Source organism: Garra rufa, chromosome 5 (assembly GCF_049309525.1).
Source record: "Garra rufa chromosome 5, GarRuf1.0, whole genome shotgun sequence".
In the NCBI taxonomy this organism is placed as follows: Eukaryota; Metazoa; Chordata; class Actinopteri; order Cypriniformes; family Cyprinidae; genus Garra; species Garra rufa.
This window is the reverse complement of record NC_133365.1, coordinates 44,852,911-44,866,297: the sequence shown is the minus strand read 5'-3', so window position 1 is coordinate 44,866,297 and position 13,387 is coordinate 44,852,911. Positions and strand designations below refer to the sequence as shown.

Sequence of the window (13,387 nt, the reverse complement as noted above, 5' to 3'; positions counted from 1 at the left end):
GTAGTATTTCATTTGTCATTAAAGTAGTAACATTTTTAATAATTATTTACAATTATTATTATTTTTGCTGTATTAAATCAAAAAATAATTTGTTAAAATATTATATCTAAATAATAGTTGTATATATTGACTTTATAAAATATTTTTTTATAATTTCAATTTGATTTTAATATGTGTGATATTTAATAAATATCTTAAGTTAACTTTGATAGCCAGGGAAAAAAATATTTATTTATTTATAATATTATTTAATAGTAATAATAATAGTAATGATAAATATAATATTTATATAATAATAATAATAGTTGTTGATGTAGTATTGTATTTGTTATTAAAGTAGTACAATTTTTAAATAAATTATTTAGATTTTTTTTTGCTGTATTAAATCAAAAGGAAGTTGAAGTATTATCTGTAAAAAAAATATTTATATTAAATTCTTAAATATTTTATAATAATTTAAATTGTATTTAATAAGTGTTATATTTTAAAAGTATCTTAAGTTAACTTTGATAGGCAGGAAAATGTATTTTATGTATTTATTTATTTATTAATAATAAGAATAATAGTAATAATAATATCATATTTATTTAATAGTAGTAGTAGTAGTATAATAATAACAATAATAGTAATAACAATGTTTAATACTAATCTTTGAATAATATTAAAAATAATTGTTGTAGTATTTTGTTATTAAAGTAGTAAAAGTTTTATAGTAATTATTTAGTATTTGTTTATTTTTGCTGTATTAAATCAAAAATGAATTGTTAAAATATTATCTGTAAAAACATTTTTTATTGACTTCATAAATATTTTATAATAATTTACATTTTATTTAATAAGTGTGATATTTAATAAATATCTTACATTAACTTTGACAGCGGGGGGGGGGGGGGGGGGGTCATCAATTTATTTATTTATTTAAGTTATTTATTTACTTTTTAATCTCAAATATATACAACCTCTAGCACTTGTGGCCTTTGTTTTGAAAATCTTTGAGCAATAAACCAGGATGTGCTGTATGCAAAAAAAATAAATAAATAAATTACTATCTGTAAAATATTTACATTATAAAAAAATTCATAATGTGTTATTGTGATATTCAATACCTGTGATATTAAAAAAAAAAATTTTATTTGACACCTGGAAAAAAAAAAAGTCAAATCATATTGTAAAATGTATATACCCTCTAGCACCCTTTTGTTCAGTTTGAAACTCTTGAGCTAAGTGATGAACATGTAGGTATGTGCTCCACGCAAAACATTTGATTCAGATTGTTCTGTTTGTCGGTTTGTCTCAGCTTCAGTAGCGTTTTAGATATTAGGCTACTTGAGAGTGGCGTAGGATTGAATGACATAAGCATCTAATGGAAGTGTCCGGTTTACCAGAATGGAAGGTTGTTTATCTCTTTCTCGCTCTCTTTCTTTGCTACTCTCCTTATCTCGGTCGTGTTGGCAGGAGTAAGAAACCCTGGACTAAGATCTGTATCTGCGGTGTGTCTACTAAAGAACAGGCTCTGATTCCTTAGCCGATAAGCCACGTTTTATCTTCCCCTGCTTTCACATTAAAGACGAGGAGGCCTGTGACAGTTCCTGTGTGGCTACCGCCTGTCACCCAGGAGCATGGGAACATTGGCTTAGTTTTTAAGAAAGCAGGCATGGCACTAGTAGTTGATTGATACTGGAATTTAATTTTGCCTCACTTCATTATCCAGCTGGTCAGCTTTTTATGCTCCTTATTCTTTATCCTCACCACCTTAGCAGGATTTGCCCTTGGTTTGCTCACTGGCGGTTTTAAGGCGCCGATCCTTGTAAAATTGCTTTGAGATCATATTTTGAAAAGCGCTTTAGAAATACAGTTGAATTGAATGTCTCTTTCAGCCCACCAAGGTACTGAATACATGTTTTGATTGAGATATGTGTGAGTCTATGAGTCCAAAGCATAGTTAGCTGGTCTACTGCCTTCATATGAAACCGACTTGGTGATATTGAGGTAAACAGTCAATCTGTACAGAATGAATCAGAGTTGAATTTGAGTATATTAATAAAAATTGGTTGTGCATACAGGTTATGCTTTATTTATATTTGTAGTAATATTACAGTTATAATGCATTGTTTTATTAGTGTGATTTAGTTTAGTCTCAAAAGCCAGAAATAATTAAGTCAGTTGTGCATACAATTTTTTTGAACAATCAAAAATATAATAATAATAATTATTATTATTATTATTATTATTATTATTATTAATTGACATTGTTGTTGTATTTTATTTATTATTTTATTTAATTTGTTTTTATTTGTTATTAGTAATATTTTTAGTAGTATTTTATTCTTAAATTCTGTGTATTAGTTTTATTTTTTAATTATCATATATATTTATTATTACTATTATTTATTATTATATTAACTTTTACGTTATTTTATTTATTTTAATTTTACTTGTTAGTAGTAATATTTTAGTAATATTTTATTTTTAAATAATGTGTAATGTTTTATTATTAAATTGTCATTTAGTTTTTTATATCAAAAGGCTAAATTTATTTTATTTGTTAGTAGTAATATTTTAGTAATTTTATTCTTAAAAATGTTTATTGTTTTTATAATTTAACTATCATTTAGTTTTTGTGTCAAAAGGCAAAAATATTTTTTTTAAAACTATTGATTTTATTTTTATTTTTTTACTTTATTTGATTTTATTTGTTAGTAGTAAGATTTTTAGTAATATTTTATTTATAAATGTGTACTGGTTTTGTTATCATTTAGTTTTTGTCTCAAAATGCAAAATTAATTTTAAAAACTCTTACTCTAAACTTTTACTTAGTTTGGTATTTTATTTTTATTTGTTATTTTATTAGTTAGTAGTAATATTTTTAGTAATATTTTATTTTTATATAATGTGTATTGGTTTTATTATTTAAGTATTATTTAGTTTTTCTCTCAAAAGGCAAAATTAATTATTATAATTTTATTTTATTTTATTTTAACCATAAAAATATTGCTATGATCATAAAACAATATTGGTCGGTCTCTACTTTGTATTCAGCTTGTGTACTACTTTAGCACTGTATGAATTTTAGGAACACTTCAGTGATCCCTATTTAGGCAGCTCACTAGGATTTGGAACAGAGAAGGCTCTTCCACTCTGTTTTTCTTCTCTTTTTACCTTGCTTCTCATAATGTGTTTATTCCTGGCCATGTGTCAGACCCTTGAGGCAACCACAACTGAGCTGATTTGTGACCCTGTCTCGCTGTTTGGCTTTAGCGTTACTATGCGACACATCTTACCCTCTCTCTCTTTGCCTCCCCTGTGATCTCAGTCTGCCCTATGCTCACCGGATAGCTTTCTAATTTGTATTTCGCACCAACCGGCTGCTATGTTAACAGCCTGTGAATGCTCAAAAGCAGGGGGAAGCTATTGCAAAAAAGGTAGCAAAATGTGTGAGTGAAAGAGATTAAATTATAGCGAGAGCGACGGAAGAAAGGAAGACATTGGATAAGGAAGATTACTACAGAAAGATAAATGAAGAGAGATCAGAGCAAGTAGGATGGTAAAAATGTAAATGAAGTAACTGCAAGGAAAGGGGTGAATTAGAGGAACAGAGAAGACGGGATCGCAGGAACTGCAGGCGATTTAGATATGCAAACCACAGGAGCTGCGCCGCGATTGCGCTTCAGGTTCTCGTCGTGTTGTTGCCAAGCGAGAGTTTGACGGAGGAATCGTTCCCCACCCTCGGCCAATCGCGGCTGACGTGGAATGTGGCGCTCGCGGCAAGCAGCACTGACTTGTGGGTAGGCCTGCATTTTGCACGGTCACCCAGTGGAATACATTATCATCTTAATGATGCTTTAGGTGCAGATGCATGTCTAATGCGCTGGTGTGGGAGTTTGTGTGTGTGTGTGTGTGTGTGTGTCACTCTCCTGTGGAGTGGAGAGGGCAGAGAGCTGTAATCACTCTCACACACACCTGTTCTGACTGGAGGCGGTCTGCGCCACGGCTGATAGGATGAGAGCGCAGGGGGAGAGATGTAGCAGCGCTCATGATAAACGAGTATGTAGGAGGTCATTAAGCAGAGCAGCGAGAGGAGGAGAGAGAGAGGGAGGGAGGGAGATGGGAGAGAGAAGGACAAACACAGTGAAGATAATTAATTTGGAGTTTCATTAGCAGGAACTTGTATGCCTGGATGACTGCATGGGTGCAGTGGCAGGCGAACGCACGGTCACGCTCACGCAATCCGGAACCGAGGTGTACCTCTACTGCCTGACGTGCCCGTTGGAAAAAGAATGGAGACGTGAGATTTATAAAATTTCTCCTAGACTGCAATGAGATTAAAAGGAGAACTCCTACTTCTTAGATGTTTCTGGGATGAGACATAGATTTCCCATAGAAGTCTGTCCTTGAGGAAGAGATCAGAGATGTCAACAATATACACTATTATTGATAATAGTAATTCATAAATATAAGAATATAATTAATAATATTTGGAATTGTAACATTAGGACTATAGTATCGAGACTAAAAATATATTTATATGACGGACGGACAGATAGATCGATGAACAGTCAGTCAGATAGATAGATAGACGGGTGGATGAATGGACAGATAGTTGGACGGATAGATGGATGAATGGACGGACGGATGGATGGATTGATGGATGGACGTATAGATGGATGAATAGACAGATGGATGAACAGACAGATAGATAGACAGATGAATAGATCGATGGACAGACAGATGGACGGAAGGATGGACGGATGGATGGATGGATGGATTGATGGATGGACGTATGGATTGATGGATGGACGTATAGATGGATGAATAGACAGATAGATAGACAGATGAATAGATCGATGGACAGACGGACGGAAGGATGGACGGATGGATGGATGGATGGATGGATGGATGGATTGATGGATGGATTGATGGACAGACAGACGGATGGAAGGATGGATAGATTGATAGATGGACAGATAGATGGATGGATGAACAGACAGATAGACAGATGAATAGATCGATGGACAGACAGACGGATGGAAGGATGGATAGATTGATAGATGGACAGATAGATGGATGGATGGACGGATAGATGGACAAATAGACAGATAGACGGATGGATGGACGGACAGACAGATAGATAAATGGATGGACGGATAGATGGATGGATGGATAGATAAATGACGAATAGATTATAAATGGATGGATTGGCAGATAGACAGCTGGATGGACGAATAGATAGACAGATGGATGGATTGATGGATGGACAGACAGATAGATGGACGAATATACACATAGACGGATGGATGGACGGACAGACAGACAGACAGATAGATGGATGGATGGATGGATGGATAGATAAATGACGAATAGATGATAAATGGATGGATTGAAGGATAGACGGCTGGATGGACGAATAGATAGAATGATGGATGGATGGATTGATGGATGGATGGACAGATAGATACAGATGGATGAATGGATGGATAGATGGATAGATAGATAGATAGATGGATCGATGAATGGACAGAAGGATAGATAGAGGGATGGATGGATGGACGGCTGGATAGACGGATAGATAGATGGACCGATGGATGGAAGGACAGATAGATGGATGCCTGGACAGACGGATAGATGGATGGATCGATAAATGGATGGAAGTATAGATAGACGGATGGCTGGATGGATAGTTAGATGGATGGATGGACGGCTGGATAGATGGATGGACCGATGGATGGATGGAAGGACAGATAGATAGTTGGATAGATAGATGGATGGCTGGACAGATGGATAGGTAAATGGATCAATGAATGGACAGAAGGATAGATAGACAGCTGGATGGATGGATAGACGGATAGATAGATAGATAGACTCATGCCTATGATAGACAAGCGAACAATAAACATGCATGAACAAAGTTCACATAATATATTGTATAACACACACCCACAGTATCTTATCCACAATCGGGTACGAGATCAACACACACGTTTCAACCTCAACAAAAAACAAACAAGCAAAATGTAGAGGTTGATATGGCACTCGGGGCTTTTAAGAGGGTGATGACTGAGATGTTTATAAGCCCTTTGCTGGCCCTCTTCAACATGATGTTACATAAACAGTGAGAAAATAGAAGCCTGGACAACATCCTGCCATTAGAGAGTGAGAGAGACTAAAGCTGAAGATGATGGGTGAGGAATGATTGCTGATGGAGGTGAGGAGGAATGAGGAGGAGTTTGTTGTGACAATGATGAAACGCAGGCATGATCCAAATGCTAAAATGTGTTGTAGAGGTCATCCCGTTGTTGTCAGGTTAATCAGAGGACTGTGTGGCAGCCCTCTTCAGGCCAGGCTGACCCACTCTTTCTCTCTCTCTCTCTCTCTCTCTCTCTCTCTCTCTCTCTCTCTCTCTCTCTCTCTCTCTCTCTCTCTCTCTCTCTCTCTCTCTCTCTCTCTCTCTCTCTCTCTCTCTCTCTCTCTCTCTCTGATAATTGATGCCATCTGGCCGGACTGCCTGCCCGCCTGCCGCTGGCAGCGTGACATCGCAGCAGTACCACACCTTCCTCTCTAAAGCCTCCAGTGACTCCGCTGTGCCACCCTCTCCTGGCACTGAACCCATGTGGTGTCAGAGGTGAACAGAGGGGCGTGAGGAGGAGGAGCAGGGGAGGAAATAATCAGTCGACTTACGTTACATTAGTGGTTCTATCATGTATTTCAATGGAATTGTTTATGCAGTACAGTATTTGATTTTGTTTATATTCATCGTGTAGACTTTTTTTTTTTAATTAAGGCGCAGCTTTGTCTGCCATGGTCAGTATTATGAAACTAACACCATGGTCTTGTTTGTACTGTGTACACTCTAAAAAATGATGGGTTAAATACAACACATTGCTGGATGAAATATGGACAAACACAGTGAATTCTGGGTGGTTTTATTAACTCAATTGTTTAAAAATTACTATATGGCTGGCTTAAAATGAACCCAAAATAGGTTGTAAATTAAAAATCAGACACATAATACACTACCATTCAGAAATTTGGGACCCATAATATTTTTATTATTATTATATTTATTTTTAAAAAGGCTGTTATACAGCAGTGGCACATTTAATTTTTCAAAAGTGACAAATGTGTTTGTAATTATGAACTTTCTGTTCATCATAGAATCCTGCGAATTAAGCAACATAACTATATTCAACATGGATAATCATAGATTTTTCTTGAGCATCAAATCAGTATATTGGAATGATTTCTGAAGACTGGAGTAATGGCTATATTCAAATAGTAAAAATTCAGCTTTTTATCACTTAAATTAAATTTTAAAATATATTAATATTTAAAATTATAATAATATTTTGCATTATTTCTATATTTGTAAGAAAAAAATGCAGACATGTTGAGCATAAGGAACTGTAGATGTTGATTTACAGTAATACCTGAATATTTGATGCAATTTCCCTTACCAAAGCTTTCCATATTTTACCTTTTGTACCTGCATTTTGATTTCGATCTTTAATCAAAGATCTTTAAAAAGTGCTTAAAAATTAATTTCTTTTTGCTTAAAATGATCCCAAAATAGGTTGGACATTAATATTTAGAAATAGGTTTAATAGTTTTACATTTTTTAATTAGTTGAATGAATAATAATTAAATAATAATCCACGTTAATAATACACGTTTTTAAATGGCCTATTAATAAATGTTCACCCATTGATTATTGCATTAGATTATTATATAGCAGGGATCCTCAAATCTTACCCTGGAGGTCCAATGCGCTGCAGAGTTTAGCTCTAACCCTAATCAAACACACCTGAGAATGCTAATCAAGGTCTTCAGGATCATTAGAGAATCACAGGTAGGTGAGTTTGATCAGGGTTGGAGCTAAACTCTGCAGTGCATTGGACCTCCAGGGTAAGATTTGAGGAACCCTGTTATATAGTAATTATGCATCTGATTTTTAATTGACAACCTATTTTTGGTTCATTTTAAGCAAAAAAGATAGTCATTCTTAAACAATAGTAGGGTTAAATAAACCTAGTTGCTGGGTTTGTCCATGTTTCACCCAGTGCTAGGCTGTTTTTAACCTAGCATTTTTCAGAGTGTAGATAACCGGTTTAAATTGGCTACATTAGTCTCTCAATTAAAGCCGACTTTAAAAACTGCTGCATGTCACACCACAGAATACATCTCAAAGGTATTTCATATCAGCTGCTTTCATTTCTTTTGGCTTTATCTGACCTGTAAGTCTTCTTGTGAAGCATTAGAAGAAGCAGTATAAAATGTTTTGATGTTTCTTTGTCAATGTTTGAACTCTGACTGCTGTGATTGTTTATTTTTACGGCTTAGCACCGTTTTGGCGCGATGAATCTGACCTCACCTCCCTGTCTTCCCTTTCCCGTTCTTTCTTCCAGTGGCACTTTACAACTGTAGGCAGCAGGTCTCAACACATGCCTGTGACCTTTTTATTTTTCTAACTCCCTCCCTACCTCCTCCTCCTCCTCTTCTGGCCGTCCATCTCTCTGTTTTCCTCTGCGGCTCCTGTGAGAGTCGGGTCGTGCTCCAGAGGAGGCTGCATCATAGCCTGTAGTTAATGAGTGCAATGGGAGAAGTGAACTAAGGGCTGATTCGGTATCTCAGAGTCCCAGGCCTGGCCTCTCTGCCTCCAGATCCAGTATCACACGTCCTCTCGGGTCAGGCCTCCTGCGGCCCCGCCAACGCTGTTTGGCTCCCAGCAATGTGGCTTCAATTTCCTCCGTTTTGAAATGGTTATAGCCCCTCTGCTTCCTTCAGCGGACAGGGTCTTTGCTTTGTTTTTTCTCTCTCTCTCTCGCTCTTTCTCCTTTCCTGCTCGGTTTGATCACTCCGTACTTTAATCACCGCTCGGCCCCCCTGCGTTGTAAAAGTGCAAAGAATTTGTTATGAGCGACCTTTGACCTCTGGCCTGTAGGGACACAGTTTAAAGAACAGCTCGCTGGCCAAAAAAATACAAACAGTGAAACCCAGCCACCATAAATTTCTTTTTTTACCGCTTTGGCAGTTCCTTTCTTGTTTTAAGCTCTCATAAGAATACCTTTCATAGACAGATCATTGTATTGAAAGTTTCTTTTCAACATTAAAGGCGCAACGTTAACCGCAGTCTTTGCCCAAACCCGAAGCTTATACATATGCTACGGGCCCGGTTTCATCTGAACCTCTTTTCTTTCATGTAATCCTACGGGGGTGTGAGCTAAAGTGTTCCAGCGCTCATACACAGAGAGCTTGTGTAGTAAAAAATCCCGCTTGCTGAAAAATTAGTCCCCTGACATAGTGAATTATGGGGCTGAAATAGAGCTCCTTATTAATGTAGCCCAGGATTCACGTCAGCGGAGGTCTCAGAAATTATGCCACGCCGTGGGTCTGGTCTCGCAGGAGGTTTTGCATATTAGACTGAGTACACATTTTGAAGAACAAGTTATTAATGGAGCTAGAAGTACTATGCGTACAGTATATTGCATCTAAAAATTAATAACTGATTTTATCACGATTCTTTGTCATGTTGGTTTTAGTATTTTGCAAGTTGTCTGAGCAGCACAGCCAAACTAATTTCCCTATTTTAAAACCAAAGCCTTACAAGGTAGCAAAACATAAAATAAAAAGAATGGCAGATGTTTAGGCTAAATTGGCCGAAGATAAAAATCTTTGTCTTTTTTAATCTTTGTTATTAAAAAAAAAATACAAAGATAGACTACATGTTACAAATGCACATAATATACAATTAAAATAAACTTTAATTTTCAGGTACAGTAGGTGTAATAGAGGTTTGGGACACCATCTGAGTAATTATTTTGGTGAAATGTCCCTTTAATGACAATCGGCAGCATGTTTAGTTCTGTCGCTTTAAGAGTTGCACGCATCTAATATCTACAGGCACGGATCCGTTTTTCTCTCAGCTTTTTTCTTACACTTTAGACATAGCCAACTGTGTTTATTTGTAATCCTTGTGTGGTTTTGACCGTATTTGCAAACCAGACATGAAAGATAGCTTAGTCTAGTAATCAGGCACTGTTTGACAGGCTTTTAGCGCACGCGCTTCTTCAGGTGTACGCACTTGCCAGAACAGCGCGCGGTCGAAATAGCGTTATTTACCGGCAAGGCTTTAAATCACATGCAAATAATGTACTTTTGTGATTTACAAATAAGTGCAGTGTCTCTAAGTGAATGTAAAGACGGAGGCATGATATGATACATTTTAATCATCCACGATCAAAACTCGTCATATCGCACACCTCTAACTGACATGATAATATAGATAACCATATGCCAGGAGAAGCTTAGAACAAGCAGATGTTTAGACACATGACTGCCTGCTCTGTCTTGCTAAGTTATATCCGTAGTGTGTGTTTTGTATTGATAGACTTCTATTCTAAGCAAAAGCTGGAATGTGTGTCCCGGCATTTTTTTACCACCCTTGTGTGTAGTGTGTAAAGAATTTAAGAGTTCTTTCTCTTCGTTAAGAACCCTACGTCCTGTCTGTCAATGACTGTGTGTTTTTGTAAGAGCATGGCATGTTTTCGTTTTCTTGCTGCTTGCCAGAAACTACACGCTCTGGTACGTGGAGGGGAAGGAAAAGCACACTCGTGTTTAGTCTACATAGCACTTAAATCACTTTGTAGGGAGATTACTTTTTCCTTTTCTAATCTGCGGGTAGGATTTGTGATGTCACCATCCATCAGTGTTCGTTTGTTAAATCATTAAGAGTAAGGATGTGGAAAATTGCGTAAGTTGGCTCCTCTTAAACATTTGCACAGTGTTTTATTTGTCTATTGGCTTTTTACGTCATTCTCCTCTGGTTTTTCTCCTTCTTTGTTTACTGGTAGACATCTTTAGGTTGGCACAGCAGTGCCCTCCAATATTATTGTCTTTCGCAAAAAGGGGTGGATGAAAAGGAACTTAACTTGAACAGAGTATAATTGTGTTTCACTTCTGTTTTGCAGGCATCTGATGTAGGATCAGAGAAGCTTTTCTCGCCTACTGCACCTAAAGGTAAGAGCATGACTATATATTGTGGGTGCTATGCAAGTGTCATTTTTCCTGCGTTGGATGTTTTACATGTGATTGAGTTTGATTTTACATTTTACCCCATTCATAAACTGGTTTTGAAATCAAAGAATCAAAGATACTGTCATAATTCATACTGTACTGTAGCAAAACAATTTTTTTGTTCTAGAAAGCTCTGTTTTTATTTCAGGCAGCAGTTGATAGGCTATGTTTTTGGTGTTGAAGTTACTGTTTTCCCCCCAAAGCCTGACAATATACATTATGCTCCCAAAGGCCACTAGGAGGGTTTTTCAGAGCCATGCTCCATCCACAAGAGTAACGTTGCTCCTTCCGGAATGGTGCTGTTCTGTTTTTCTCATTTTTTTTCATAAATGTTAAAGGGTTTTTGGCCTTAGGAGCCAAAGAGATACCCATCTTTTCCAGGCTGCCTTTGTTAGGTTGCACATGTGTGAAAGTAGAAGTACTAAATGTGACCCTGGACCACAAAACCAGTCTTAAGTAGAAGGGGTATGTTTGTAACAATAGCCAAAAATACATTGTATGGGTCAAAATGATTGATTTTTCTTTTATGTTTAAAATCATTAGGATATTAAGCTCATGTTCCATGAAGACATTTTGTCAATTTTCTTACCATAAATATATTTAAACTTAATTTTTGATTAGTAATATCCATTTCTAAGAACTTCATTTAGACAACTTTGATTTTTGCACCCTCAGATTCTAGAGTTTCAAGTTGTATCTCAGGCAAATATTGTCCTAACAAACCATACATCAATGGAAAGCTTATTTATTCAACTTTCAGATGATGTATAAATATCAATTTCAAAAAATTTACACTTATGACTGGTTTTGTGGTCCAGGGTCTAGTACTAAATATGGTAACAGCAAGGAGTGGGCCGTCAGACGTTTTGGTTCGTTTTGGGTGGGGTGGGTTTACATTTCAAAACCTCAATACCAGACAGCAAATCTCAGATGCTCTGTAATCCTCCTAAAAGCTTGTTAAAATCCTATGAGGCTATAAAATGGTGAGATGGTGCTTATTTGTTTCCTAGTATTTTCGACTTTTCAAGTGGCTGCTGCTTTTAATGTGGATCTGAGCTGCTTTTTGCTGTTTCCAGTAGTAGTAAAAGTTCAACTGAGAGCAGTAGGAAGTCGGCCCTAAAAGTATTTTAAGTTGGTTCACATCCAGGTTTTGTAGGGGAACTAAGTTGTGAAACGAATTCTGTTTGTTGCACAGTGCGACGGAGCTGTCTAGCTTAATGCCGCACTTCTGATGCCCGGCATGAATCCTTTAGAGAGCCTTTGCCCCCCGCTCTCTGAAAACGGAGAAATAAGGAAGTGAAAAGAGACATGTCGAGCTCAGAGGAAGAGTAAAACTTGTGACTAATGTCGGGGTCCAAATTCAAGAAGTTTTTTGCATGTCTGTGGATGACTTCCAGGCATAATTGCAGGAAAAGAGTCTTGTGCAACAGCTGACATGTTTAAAAGTAGATCAGAGCGCATGGTTTGAGCTCTTCTGATGTCAACAGAAGAGCTTGTTGTTGTTGGTATTGCAGACACCCTAATCTGTGTTACGGCTGATGGCGAGACAAACTAATTCTTTCTTAAAATCCTGCTAATGTGTGACGCAAATACACTCCACAGGGATCACATAGAGATGATATAGAGAAAGCAGAACGTAGTAGGAAGTGCCAGATTAGGATTAGAAAAGTGTAAAACCAAGAGTAGGAATATGTGGATTAAGTGATTTAGGACTGCAAGGGAATAAATATTATCAGACTAGCAATTTGACACCAAAGCTGTTGAGATTACGCATCTTCTAAGGATGCATAACATTTGAAACCTATGATGTTTGACAATAGTTTCATTTCTGACATTGATCTTTGATACACAGTTCCACTTCAGACTTTGTAATGCTGATTAAGTTTCATGAAAGTTCATGAGTTCAAGTTTCATGAAACTTGTGAATTATCTAAAATTCTATAGATGACTGGCACCTTTTTAAAAAATCACTGGCAGGGAAAGAATTCATGTTCAAGAAGTTGCATGACTCTTTAAATTCAGACTTCATAGCCTTTGAAATCCATCAAGTTGCATGATCGTTTAAAGGGACAGTTCACCTAAAAATGAAAATTCTGCCATTAATTAGTTACCCTCATTTCGTTCCAAACCTGTTAAGACCTTTGTTCATCTTCAGAAGTCAAATTAAAATATTTTTGATGAAATCCAAGAGCTTTGCAGGGGTCAGAAATAGGGATGTTAACCGATGACCGTTTGACCGGTGGTTGACCGTATCAACGTTAACCGGTCAAAGTTGTCGGTAGTCGGTTAAAAAAAAAAAAAGTGCCGGTGCGTCTTTTAC

The 13,387-nt window shown here is 36.6% G+C and overlaps 1 protein-coding gene across 9 annotated transcripts in view; it reads left to right on the top strand.

Moving 5' to 3' along the window:
* The window catches only part of fbrsl1 (fibrosin-like 1), a 386,040-nt gene that overhangs the window by 330,445 nt on the left and 42,208 nt on the right, over positions 1–13,387 (top strand). For all 9 annotated transcript variants that reach the window (XM_073840603.1, XM_073840599.1, XM_073840602.1 and 6 more), the window contains one exon: positions 10,962–11,010. In XM_073840603.1, the coding sequence (XP_073696704.1) occupies positions 10,962–11,010 (49 nt within the window). The remainder of the gene's footprint in view (positions 1–10,961; positions 11,011–13,387) is intronic.